This window comes from Neovison vison, chromosome 8, assembly GCF_020171115.1.
Source record: "Neovison vison isolate M4711 chromosome 8, ASM_NN_V1, whole genome shotgun sequence".
Taxonomy (NCBI): Eukaryota; Metazoa; Chordata; class Mammalia; order Carnivora; family Mustelidae; genus Neogale; species Neogale vison.
The window spans coordinates 93,760,026-93,772,949 of record NC_058098.1 but is presented as its reverse complement, the minus strand read 5'-3'; the positions used below and the strand labels follow the sequence as shown (position 1 = coordinate 93,772,949).

Genomic DNA, 12,924 nt, shown 5'->3' with positions numbered 1-12,924 from the left:
TAGAGAGTGAGGAGGGATTAGGCAGGTAGAGATGGGGTGGAGCGGACAGGGACAGTTGCTGGACCCGGTGCTGTACTCATCCCCTGATGTGGGTTTCACCACCTGATTGTTTTGACACACACAGTTTCCTCCCTGGATCTTCTGTACTTTTAAAACATCGTTCTGCTATTCCTTGAGTCAGTGTTGCATGGGTGGCTGCCAAGGAAGTGGGAGCTGCTCAGTTCTCTCTTTCTGAGCCCCAGGATCACAGGACACAGAATTGTGACCAGGGGCCCTGCTCCCCTGTCTTCGTCTTCTGCTGTTCACGGCCCACCTCTGGCCAAGTGGCTCAGGGTACCTGGTGGTGCCCATCTCTCCGAGTGAGACCTTAGCTCTCTGCAGAGGTTAGAATCCTCTGAAGGAGGAGTCCTGAAGTGAAGATGTGATTTTTCTTGTGGGCCATTTGCTATATGGGTGCCATTGGCCCCATTCTGGATTCTGTCCTGAGATGAGGCTCAGGCCCAAAGCACCCTTCTTCCTGGACTGGCCAGGGCAGCCCCAGAGTTGGGCGGTTGGTCACCAGGTGGAATGATAAGCTAGGCTGCTCAGGAACCAACATCACTAGTGAAGACGTAGTTCAAGAGCACTAGTTACAGTACAGAATTTTGGACCACAAAGCACGCACATTCACTCTTCATATATAGCAACTCCTGTATTAAACAGCTTTTGCTACGACCTTGCTGGGTAGCAAATACCCACAGAATTTCCGTGGCGACCGTAAACATTTATTCTTAGCGGGTCTGCGATTACTGGGGTTCAGCTGGTTTACACCATGCTTGACGGAGGCAGTCCTGCTTCTCATTACAGGCCTGGGGTCAACTGGGAGTCATCCACCATGGGCTGTGCCTTGCTTCCCATGCCTTTTACCCTCCTCAGACCAGGACAGTAGTCAGGGTGTGTCTCCTCGTGGCCATGTTAGATGCCCAAGACGACCAACAGAAACACAAGTGGCCTCTGAGGCCTGAGGTCCAGGCTGGCGCGCCGCTACCTCCTCCCACTTGCCCCTGGTCCAGAGCATGGAAATACGTTCTTCCCATGGCACGGGTATGAATGCAGGGAGGAGTGAAGAATCGGGACCAAAAACTCAATCTGCCCCTCTCTCCAAAGGCCCACACTGCTGTGCAATTCTGACTTTAATAAAAGGAGTAAGGGAGAAATGGGTGATAGTGGTCAAGGTCACAGCCCATTCCAGATGTTTTCCCTGACCAATAATTCATGTTATTTATTTTTTAAGATTGTATTTTTTTTAGGATTTTATTTATTTATTTGACAGATAGAGATCACAAGGAGGCAGAGAGGCAGGCAGAGAGAGAGGAGGAAGCAGGCTTCCTGCCGAGCAGAGAGCCCGATGTGGGGCTCGATCCCAGGACCCTGGGATCATGACCTGAGCTGAAGGCAGAGGCTTTAACCCACTGAGCCACCCAGGTGCCCTGTATTTATTTATGTTAGAGGTGGGGGGAGGAGGAGTAGAAGGAGAGGAAGAAGCAAATTCCTCACAAGCATGGAGCCTAATGTGGGGCTCGATTCCACCATCCTGAGATCATGACCCGAGCCGAAATCAGGGGTCAGATGCTTAACTGACTGAGCCACCCAGGCGCCCCCAAGATTTCATGTTCTTAATAATGTATTAGCAATATTCTTCTAGGACGTACAACACAGTGTGGGCCCAGCTTGGTGCTGAGTACTTTGGGGGACATCGGAGAGAAAAGCCCTGATTCTACCTTCAGGAGATCCCCATCCTTGGAGGGATGAGGCTTGTGTTGGAGACATGATGGGGGCAAGATGATGCTCAATTATGTAACGCGGATCGTGGAGTTCAGACAAAAGAGAGACCGGCAAAAACTAGAAAAGAGTGAGAGAGGAGGAGAAGAACGATGCCTTCCACTTTATATTTAACGAGTACTTGCTGCACGCAGACTCTGGACTAATTCCTCCCATGCCTGCCTCCCCTCATGGTCATCCAAATAAGTACCAGGGCGGTTGCCATTTAACAGATGGGGGGAAAAAATGGAGGCATAAAGAGCTCAAGTAACTTGTGTGCGGTCACGTGGCTGGTAAATACTAGAACCAGGATCTGAGTCTAGCTCTTCCTGTGACCAGAGCCTGCGCGTTAATCCCCAGGGCCCATGGCCGGCCACTTGAGGGAAGGGAGGCAGTAAAAGCGGACAGATGTGTGAAGAGGACAGCTGCCAGGGGGCGGGAGCTGCGGAGGGGACCCCAGCCGTGTTACGAACTATAAATGGGAGCACAGATAGGATGTGCGATTTGGCCAAGGTCCTGCAGCAAGATCGGGTGGAGGCTGGGCTGGAAATTCTGGCTGTTGGCTCTCCTTCCACTCTCCCTGGTACCAGCCGCTTTCTGGGCGCTCTCCACCCGTCTGCGCGGCCACGCCTGAAGCGTTTCCCTCTTGGAAGAGGTGCAACCCACTGGCATTGAAGCCGGGTGGACTGGCTCCCTCTCTCTATCCATCTCTTTCCTCCTTTCCCCTGCCATGTTCTGGAAAGGGCAGCGTGCGGGAATGTGGGCAGGTTGCACCAGAGATATACATCTGAGAACTGAAGGAACATTTATTTTTAATTTCGACTTAAAAAGAAAAAAGGAAGTTATAAAATATCTGCTCTTGCTCCTGGGACTGTGCAGATGGTGCTGCGTGTTGCCTAATAGGGAACGGGGCTGGCACCCATGTGCTCCTGGCCCCGGCAGCCTGACTGTAGGACCTGCAAAGTGGGATCCCTGTTCCCCTCGCCTCAGCCTCGGATGGTTCCCCTGGGCCCTGTTTGGGGGCCCAATGCAGCAAGACTTTCCGCTGCCTCTAACCTCACCCTCCCAGGTCTGCTGATTCTCCAAACCTCCTCCTTTAAGGAGACCAGTCTCTTGGCTGTTCCTGCTCCCGTGAGCGTGCACTCTCGCCGCCCCCCACGCACACGCACGCACACACACGCGTGCACGCCTCCGCTCCGTCCCACCACCTCCTTCAGCAGCCAGAGCACACTGATCTCTCCTTCCTGAGCTCTGGTTGGGATGTTTGCATTTATCCACTTGACATACCTAAGTACCTGATTCAACTGTCCGGTCATTTTCACGGCCAGGTGTTATAAAGGATATTCTCACCATTCTCCCGTTTGGTCTTTGTGGTTAAGTGCCCTATATTCCTCTCTTTCTGTATTCTCCATTGAGAGCACCATGGAACCTGGTGCCTAGAAGATGCCTGGAAATGGGCATGGAGTGTGACTCTTCCTTTGCGCTCCAGTGAATGAGCTGGAAAAGGGAGCCCTCAGATCAGAGTTGGAGCCCTCAAGCCAGGAATCAGGAGATCTTTCTGACTTTCTCTAGCTTGCTGTAAAGCTTTGGGCAAATCACTGAATTTCTCTAAGCCTCAGTTTCCCCATTTGTAATATACAGAACCTAATCTCTCTTTTGTCTGAGCCCCAGAGTTCTGATAAGGATCATGGTAAGTGACATAGGGGAAATGCTTAGCAAAATCAATCAATCAGGCAGTCAGTCGATCTCTTTAAGAACACATAAGGGGTCAGAGGAGTTTAGCATGGTTAGAGCAGGGTTTTGGGACAGGAGGTTGGCCAGGTTTGGCCAACAAGAAGAGTTCACAGGTTACAAGGGGTGTGTTTGTGTGTGTGTGTGTGTGTGTGTGTGTGTGTGTGTGTGTGACATAGCCTGACTATTATTTCAATCTAGTTTAGGGCTGTGGTTTGTTCTGGAAAAGACTTGATGTCACATTAAAAAAAAAAAAAATGCCTGCCACAGAAAATACAAGTGAAGACAAAAATGAAAGAGTTTAGGAAAGGGAAGAAGCTAGGAGTGATGTTTGGGCATAAAATGCATGCAGTGAGGGCCTGTGCCCTGGACAGATGTGAGCCATGGAGATCTGGCCTGAGGTCCTTGACAGTTGGTGCAAAGAGAGACATGGTTAAATGCTCAATGTCTGCAAGATAGATGCAAACCAGATGCTCAGAAGTATACACTTCTGACCCCAAGACTAGAAAAATGTCCCCCAGGGGAATTCATAAAAGAGACTCTCTGTGATGTAAGGAGCTGTGAGTGTCCTGGACTATGGTTGTCCCAAGAGGCTGTATCTTATGACACTCCTGATGGCCCAAGCTCAGGGCAGGGGATGTAAGGGGGATCAAGAAAGAGAAGACAGTGTGGTCCATAATGCACACATGCTCTAGACCAGGTCAGGGGAATGAATGGCTGAGTTCCCAGCAGGGAAGAACAGCTTTCATCTCTTCAGGCTTTAAGAGGTGGTCAGACAGGCATAAGTGTACACAGACATCAACACATGCACACATGCATGCACACACTCGCTGGGTCCCATGGTCAGCTCCCAATTTCAGGCCTCTCTAGGCTTAGCTTCCTCTCTGTGGTCTGGCTTCTGGTGGCTGGACCCTGACTGGTAGGAGGTCCTGGGTCCCCAGCGATACTTCTCTGCTGGGCTGGGTGAGGAGGGATTCCCTTTACAGGCAGTGGGGCAATCTCCCTTGATTTCATACCTGCTGCTTGCAACCCGAGAATAGAATTTTACACCAAGGTAGGACCTCCAAGCCCAGCCCCTTCACTGTATAGGTAAGCAAGCTAGAGCCCGAAAGGGGACTATCTTTGGCTGGAGACACTGTTAGCTGGAGATCACACCGGGATGGGGCCGAGGCTGGGCTCCAAGCTCTCCTGATTCGCACTCCAGTGCCCTAAGCTGTTGCCGCAGAGAAAAATCAAACTGGGATCTCCTTTTGGGGAGAGAAATCTCGTAATTCCTCATTGGAGCTATGGAGTGGCTTTACATTATATAATTTTATTCAAACTGATATGGGCCAATAAATATAAATGTGTGTGTGTGTTTGCTGTCTTAAAACATTTTAATGTTTAAAACATGATTTACAAATGCTGCTGAGGATGTCTAGAATTTGATTTACTGCATAGTATTGAATGTTTATACTTGCTCCTTACAGAGATCCTTGCCAAAGAGCCATTTTATCTACAGGAATAATAAATAAGTCAATATGTGATGGTTGTGCACATTTTTCCCATATGCAGTGGTACTTGGTAGACGTTATTTTGCACACAAGTACTCAAAAGGTAAACTCGAGAGGGACATGTGAATCCCTGAAGGCCAAAGTTTGGCCAGTTGTCAAGATGAGACAATTCATCTTGATGTAAACCAAAAAAATGGAATCAGCAAGTCTAGCTCTTAGGTGACATTTGGGCTCTGGGAATAATGAATCCACACTAGCTACCGGTACTCAAAATGATTTTTATCTGGGGTGCCTGGGTGGCTCTGCCGGGTAAGCATCTGCCTTCAGCTCACATGATCTCAGGATCCTCATGATCTCAGGGTCCTGGGATCGAGCCCCACATCGGGGCCCCTGCTCAGTGGGGAGCCTGCTTCTCCCTCTGCCTGCTGCTTGCCCCTGCTTGTGCTCTCTCTCTCTCTCTCACAAATACATAAATAAAATCTTTTACAAAAATGATTTTTATCATCATATTTTACTTTTTTGGAAGTTTTATCTATTTATTTGAGAGAGAGCATGAGCTGGGCGAGAGGCAGAGGGAGAAACAGACTCCCCCCCAAGCAGGGAGCCCGCTGCAGAAACTCCATTGCAGGACCCCCGAGGTCATGACCTGCACCACAGGCAGACACTTCACTGACTGAGCTCCCCCCAGACACCCCTATCATCATATTTTAATCCTCACAGAAATCCTATGGGGGTGGCGAAGGTATGAAAGAGCAAGGTTAGCTGAGTGGAAGTAAAGATGTTCCTTTGGTTTGCTTCTTTGTTTTTATTGCCCCTCTGCCCCCAATTATGGAAATAATACATGTCCAGTGTTTGAAAGAATATAGGAATATTCTAGAAGACTGTGAGAAACTACTGTCACCCAACTGCCAGAGACATCTACATGCTGGGCTATGGATTTTCACATGGAGATACGGATATGCCTATGTTTGTGTATATGACGATGTGACTTCTTTTCTTTACCAAAGTGGGATTGTGCTGTGATATAGTTCCTCAACCCAGTTCCCGTGCTTCGCGCATCCTCCTGCCGCTGTCAGCGGTCTACGAGTATCCCTCGTCCATCTCAGTTTGTACAGATCCGGTTTACTTTGCTTTGTGGCTGTGTCATTTTTCTTGGCAAATGTATAGGGTGTTTCTTTGGCTTTATCCAGGCTCTCCTCCTTTTTTCTCTCGCAGGTAGTGGGTCTTCTCTTGCCCAACCAGACGCTGGCATCCACTGTCTTCTGGCAGGTAACGGTCCCTGGCCAAGAGGGCTTCTGAAGGAAGGACCCACCAAGTGCTCTTTAAAACTCCCTGGTCCCAGTGTCTCCCCTCCAGGCCTCTCGGGAAAGTCACCCCACCTCCCACCCCTCCCTGACTTAGTGGCCCCTGGGGGAAGCCTGGAACTCAGATTCGGCTGAGCAGGTCCCGGTAGCCCATGCCTAGGCCACCTTCCGTGACTCTAATTTTTGTACAAGGGGATGAGGGCTTCTTTGTGGCTGCCCCCTGCTCCTTGGCTATTTGTCCCGAGGCCTGTGACCTCAAGGCCCTCAGCCTCATTTTGATATAAGCCTCCCTAAATCTTCAGGGAGGGTAAATCCACCACCAACCCCAAGGTGGAGAGTATTTGGTACAAGACACTGGGCTGGTGTATTTTTGAAAGAGGTTCGGGGCTGTCGGTAATTCCCGGGGCTAAAAGTCCACTTTCTGCCCAAGAAGTAATACAATAAGGGTGATGTGTCAAAGGCAGTGAGGCCATGTGGGGCAGTGAACACGGTGATTCTGGGAGAGGGGACGGTCTCTGGGTTGGGAAGAACTGCCCGCAGGGGCAGGACCCCTACCCTTGTTTGCCAGGAACTGAGGGGTTTCCCGGGGTTTCCATGCTGCTAGGCAGATGGGAATGGTCGGAACTGTAGACAGAACCAGCCTTGAGCTGGAGACAGCATCCCGTGTCTTTCTGGAGGCTGTGGCCACTCGGGGTCCAGGCCTGGCTTCCACCCCTTCCCTGACGTCTCCTCTCCCCCGTTCCCTTTCAGTGGCTGAACCAGAGCCATAATGCTTGTGTCAACTATGCAAACCGCAATGCCACCAAGGTGAGCGCCGCAGACCACCCGCACGCAGTGGCAGGGAGCAGGGTGGGGAGACCTCCTCCCTACAGTGTGGCCTGCCACCATCGGCGGGGTGGGGGGAGGGTTGTTCCTCTCCGTTAAGCCTTGTGCTCTTCTAAGCACCTGATTTAAACTGCCAACCCTTCTCGAAGGGCCCCACTGGGGAGGGGCTGTTCACATGAAGTGAGGAAGGCCCATAAAATGGGAATAGAGTGGAGGTGGTGAGAGGGAGGAGCTCTGTTGGCTTCAGCATCTTCCTTGGGCAGCTCTTATCCCCCAGATCTTGGATTAGGATGGCATCAGCCACATGAGGACTGAATTCCCCTGAAGCTTCCTCCAAGCTCGCCTGGAAGCTGCCTTGGTGCCCCCAGACGGTCGGCTGTAGAGCGGAAGGGCTGCTCTGGAGGGGTCAGGGGTTTGAGGGGACCAGGCCCTCCTGCCCGCAAGTCCCCTGTGCTCCTGGGACAAGCTCTCGCTGGAGGCCCTGTCACCCTTCCCTCGTCTAGGAAGGAGCTGTGCCCCTTCTTCCCCAGCAAGGCTGTCTGTCTTGCACTTCTGTACCAAGGCAGGGAGAGGGGAAGAGGAGTCCAGGTGCTACTGGGGGCGCTCAGTTTGGGGAGGGGAAGGTGTGGGCATTCTCTAACCCTGGGGCAGAGCAGGGGAGAGCTAGGGGCTGGCCTGAGTGGTTGGAACTTCTGGGCCTGAAACTCTGAGGACGCCCCCTCCCTCATCTACACCTTCAATCCGCATCTGGCCTGTGTGATCCCCATGTGTAGAGCTTTGCTTGGACGGCTCCGGTCTACCTTAAACCAATCATCCCCCGAATTGCAGTCAGAGCGCTGCTAAAGGCAAATTCCGTAGCTCCTTCTTCATGTGATCAGCTGCAACTCGGGTTGCATTTTTCTGTGGAGACGTCGAGCAACCCTCATCTGTTGACAGGGTCACCTGGTCTGCCACCTGGGTTGACCGTGCGCGGAAGAGCTGGCCAGGTGTAGCCGGCCCTTTCCGCCTCGGCGGGCTTCCGGGTGCCAGCAGCCCACGTCCAGCATTTGTTCCTCCGCTGGCCCTGCTGGGCTTAGCTGTGGATGTCCCATTTTGGCCCTTGCCATTGTCTCCCTCCAGCCAGCAGGGCCTGCCAGGGAGCTCTTGAGAACAGGGCAAAAGTGCCGTGGACCCTTCGGACTCTCCCGGGACATTGCCCCCCTGCATTTCCATGTCTGGAGCTATGCAGAGGGAGGCCCGGGTCCCTTTGGCTTCCAGAGGGACCTTTGCCCACTCATCTGCTGGTGGGCAGGAACGTCTCTTGCTGGCTGGGGCTCTTGGCAAGGGCGGGGTATGGCTGCTTTGGGCATCCAGTGAGCCTGGAAATCTATCTCTGCCTTCCAGCCTTCTCCTGCATCCAAGTTCATCCAGGGCTACCTGGGAGCTGTCATTAGTGCCGTCTCCATCGCTGTGAGTAACTCTGTCCCCACTTCTCTGTCCTGCTGTGCTGTGGGTGCCCCCTCTCCCCAGGAGCTCTGGCCACACCTGTCTGAGGTCAGGGCCAGGCGAGGGTGTGGGAGACAGAGGGTTCTGTGGGCGAGCCACCAGGGCAGGCTTTCTAGGCAGAGAAGATTCTGGTGACACTTTAACAGAGAGACATGAACTTGAATAGAGAGAGTGCTGCAGATTTTGGAGAGCAGGTGGGGAGGTGAGGTGGTACCCACGAGTGGTGCAAAGGGCCGCATGCTCCAAGCTGAGGGCAGGGGGTCTGTTGCTAGAGGGGTCCGTGTTTACCCAGCACCCTCCTCAGGGGAGCTGCTCTTCTCTCTTGGTGACGTGGCTAATGCAGGAAGCGAGTTGCTTAGGAACAGTTGCAGGGCTGGGCCACAGGCTGGCTCCCCTTTGCTTTCTGCCTGAGTTCCCAGGGCACTGCTGTCCCCTCTCGGTGGCCTGGGTCAAGTGGCCACATGTCCACTTCCCCTTGGAGGCCTATGAGCTCTTCAAGACTGGGCCAATAGGTTCGTTTGAATCCCACAGCATGGGAGCAGCTCGGAAGTAGACCAGGTTTGTAAACCGACTATGTGAGCGTAAGGCTGGATCCCAGAGGAGGGCTGAGCGCAGGTGACACAGTGAGGGGCCTGGGCCAGAGCCAGAGTGGACGCTTAAGTTCTCAGGACCTTGGCTACACTCATCCCACTCATGAACCCACCCTCACACCTCCATCTGTACTCTCTCATCCTGACTGGGGGCTCTCCAGAGTGGACTCTGGAGGGTAAAATTCACTTCACAACTTTGTCATTCCATTCATCATGCAATAAATACATGCAGTTAGTAAGAAAACACTTAGAAAATGCAAATAGAAAATTTCACATGTAATGAAGGAGCTCACATATAATCCTCTTTGTTGTAAATCCCACTTTCCTCATCTTTGCCTTGTCATTAAATATAATAATTGTTCACAACTATGTACTAAGCCATTGTACCATACGCTGTCATTGATTTCACTGTTCTGGGAAAGTGGGGATTTGGGATTGGCTTGGGGTGGCTTCATTTACTCTGCTCCCATGCAGACCACCTCCTCTCCAAATGCCCTGTGGGGGAGTGATCCCTGTTTCATGCCCAAGATTTGAACTCCCTCCCCGAATCCTTGTCTTAGACCCAGCAAGAAGGCAGACATTGCCGAATCTATTCACATGGCTTGCCCAGAGACCACAAACCCTACCCTGCTGGTCCTCAACCCAGCGGAGATATCATTTGGGGTTATACAAATTGGCCGTCCCCGATTCTGGAGGGTGATTGGCAAAGGTCAGGGCTCTTGTGAGAAGAAGGAAAGGGGCTCTGTTGCCTCCTCCTTGCTTTTTACAACAAGAGGAGCTGATGGCCCTACCTAGTTCAGCAGCTTGAAAATCCCATTTCCTTCTTTGAGGTGAAGGGTGAGGTGGGACGGAGCTGAGGGCAGGAAACCCCGTCAGGGATATTACTGAGCAGCTCAGGAAGAGCTTGAGTGAAGGGGACCCCTGTCCTGGTGGGATGGCCTCCTCCTACAGGCATGGCGCTCCAGGCTGTTTGCATCCCCACTCCTCACTGTCCCATGCAAGGGGCCTGTGGTCATTCCATCCCTATCAGACCCAGCCCAGATTGTGGGGTGGGAGCTCCGATGTGGAAGCTGCAGTTGCTGGGGACTGGAAACCCTCCAGGCCCTCAGAGCCAGGGTCTTACCATCCAGGACTAGGAACCTCACACAGGGGATTGTGCCCTCAGGGACTGTGCCTATGCCGGGGACACCCTCCTACCAACTCCCTGCCTAGCTGCAGAGTGCTCAGAGGCTTTTCCTGACCATGCCAGCCCAAACTGTCCCCCCACCCCCAAGTCCTAGAAACTTCCGTCCTTCCCACACACTCTGTGTGTCCCGTCCTGTCATCTTGCCACTGGATTACAAGTTAAGCAGGGACAGGCCCTGTGTCTTCTCCCCCACAGAGGGAGCGCCAGCACTGCTCCATAAATACTCGTTAATTAGGTTGCTGATTGATTGCCGGGCTCAGGAGGCCCCTCTCTGCCTAGATCCCCGGTCTCAGCGGTGGTGGCGTCCCTCTGCCTGACGTCTTCACACAGTGAGGGTCTAACTCCGGCAGATGGAGCGGGAGTTTCTGACTTGGAAAATCTGCAGCTTGCTTGCTTTTCTTTTGTGTGTGTAAATCACAAAACCTCCAAAGAAAGAGGCTTTATTTTATTTTCCTTTCCCTTGTTCTCTGGAACCCTGGGCCCGCGGCCTCATTAACCGATCTCTGCTTCAATTAGTGACAAATCCCCTCCCAGGGAGAATCCGTTAGAAGGCGATGACCTGCAAACAAGTGTCACGGCCCCAGTGGTTGGCCCAGCTCTGGCATTAATTAAAACGAGTCCCTACAAGCAGGCGGTATGGATGGGGGGGCTGACAGGCCGAGGGCAAATCCCAGGGACTGGGGACAAGCCGGAGGGGAGGCCAGGCCTGAGAGGCCAGCCTCCTCCCCGGACCTTTCGTCTCCCTCAGAAGAGCCAGCGCCCTGACCTTGGCCAGCCATCCCCAGAATCAAGGAACCCCAGTATACGTGGCCTCCTGAATAAAGTCTCACGGTGGCTGCGGGACCCCAGTGCAGGGGTAGCAGCCTTTTGGTGAACTCTCTAAATAGATTTGGCAATGTCTGGCTTCTTGCTCGAGAATAAAAAAGAAATTTTGTCTTAAGTTATTTTTGAAATCTAACAGTTTGCTGTCTTTTAACAAAGGAAGCCTCTGTCAGTCGTCAGTGTATTTGAGTTTGGGGATTCATGTTGAGCCCTTCTGTGGTCAGCTTCCCCGGGCGCTGGCTACGCCAGCCCGAGACCCACTCCCTTTCTTCAGGGGTGTGTTTGTCCCTTCAGGCATTTGGGAGGTCCTGGGCGGGGGTGGTGCACAGATTGGTGTATCCTTCAAGATGTGGAGAGGAAAAGCTGAGGATTCTCTGTGGTAGAACCAGAATTATGATGAAGGCGACCCTTGCGTGTGGTGGGGTGGCAGGCCCAGCAGATGACCTCCCTCATGGACAACCAGGTCCTGGATGAGAACGGACCTGGGGCTGGAGAGGAAAGCTCGGGGCTGAAGTCCTACTTGCTAAAGTCAGGAGGGGTTGGTGGAGCCAAAGTGTGAGAGACGCTTCACGCCTGGTCGTCAAACCCCTCACCTGCAGCCAAGTCTGTGGGTGGCTGAGGTCTTTCCCTGTTGGGACATTCCTGGTCTCCATTCCCCAAGGGTCTGGGCCCTGAGGGATCCTTTCTGTATAGGATACGGTAATTGTCTGTTAACCTTTACTAGATACTGGAGTCCAAGGAGGTGTTCGAGGGCGGCTCCCTGGGCTGAACCCCCCCCCCTCCCAGTTCCCATCGGTCACCGGCAGCTCCAAGTCCCAGTATTAAAGTAGCAAATAATCACAAGAATCCTAATGGCTAACATTTTTGGAGGGCCTTCATGTGCCAGGCACCACTTAAGTTCTCTCCTGATTTCACAGACGAGGAAACTGAAGCATAGAAGTGGACCAGTGACAGAACTAGGATTCGAACACAGATTTAGTCAAATACTATTTGGCTAATACAAAGACCCCTTTTTCTTCCTGCTCCCACTGTGGCCTGAGGAGGAGGGAAAAGCCAAACCGTGTTCTTGGCTTCTAGTTTAGAGGAACTGTTACCATGCCTCCTGGCAGTTAAGTCTGCCCCCGGGTACCCTGGGAACAGCAGGGACTGGAAGAAAAATTTTGAGAGGCTCTTCAGGTGTAATGGGGTTAGGCCCTCTCTCCAACTTCATACTTGGTTTCTGCACCTGTGTGCTTTCTGGCCAAGGTTGCGTCAGCAGCATGTATTTGTCCCTGGTCCAGAGCGTGTCCCAACTCCTGCAAGACCATGTCTGGCTGGTTCTGTGCTCAAGGGTGGTTCTGTGGTACCTCAGAGTGTTCCCTGTGATCCAACATGTACCTCACAGTCTTCCCTGGGATCCAAGTTGTACCTCAGGGTGTTCTCTGTACTCAGGGTCTACTCTCTCAAGGTGTACCTCAGTCTGTTTTCTGTGGTCGAGAGTATACCTCAGGGTGTTCTCTGTAGTTGAGGTGTACCTCAGGGTGCTCTCTGTGATCCAAGTTGTACATCAGAATGTTCCCTGTGATCCAGGGTATACCTTAAGGTGTTCTCTGTAGTTGAGCTGTAACTCAGTGTTCCCTGTGATCCAGGGTGCACCTCAGGGTGTTCTCTGTAGTTGAGGTGTACCTCAGAGTGTTCTCTGTGATCCA

General features: G+C 52.4%; 1 protein-coding gene across 6 annotated transcripts in view; it reads left to right on the top strand.

The window, feature by feature from the left end:
• SFXN5 (sideroflexin 5) overlaps nt 1-12,924 on the top strand; it is a 110,497-nt gene that overhangs the window by 54,079 nt on the left and 43,494 nt on the right. For all 6 annotated transcript variants that reach the window (XM_044261379.1, XM_044261374.1, XM_044261376.1 and 3 more), the window contains 3 exons: nt 6,240-6,293; nt 7,079-7,135; nt 8,537-8,602. In XM_044261379.1, the coding sequence (XP_044117314.1) occupies nt 6,240-6,293; nt 7,079-7,135; nt 8,537-8,602 (177 nt within the window). The remainder of the gene's footprint in view (nt 1-6,239; nt 6,294-7,078; nt 7,136-8,536; nt 8,603-12,924) is intronic.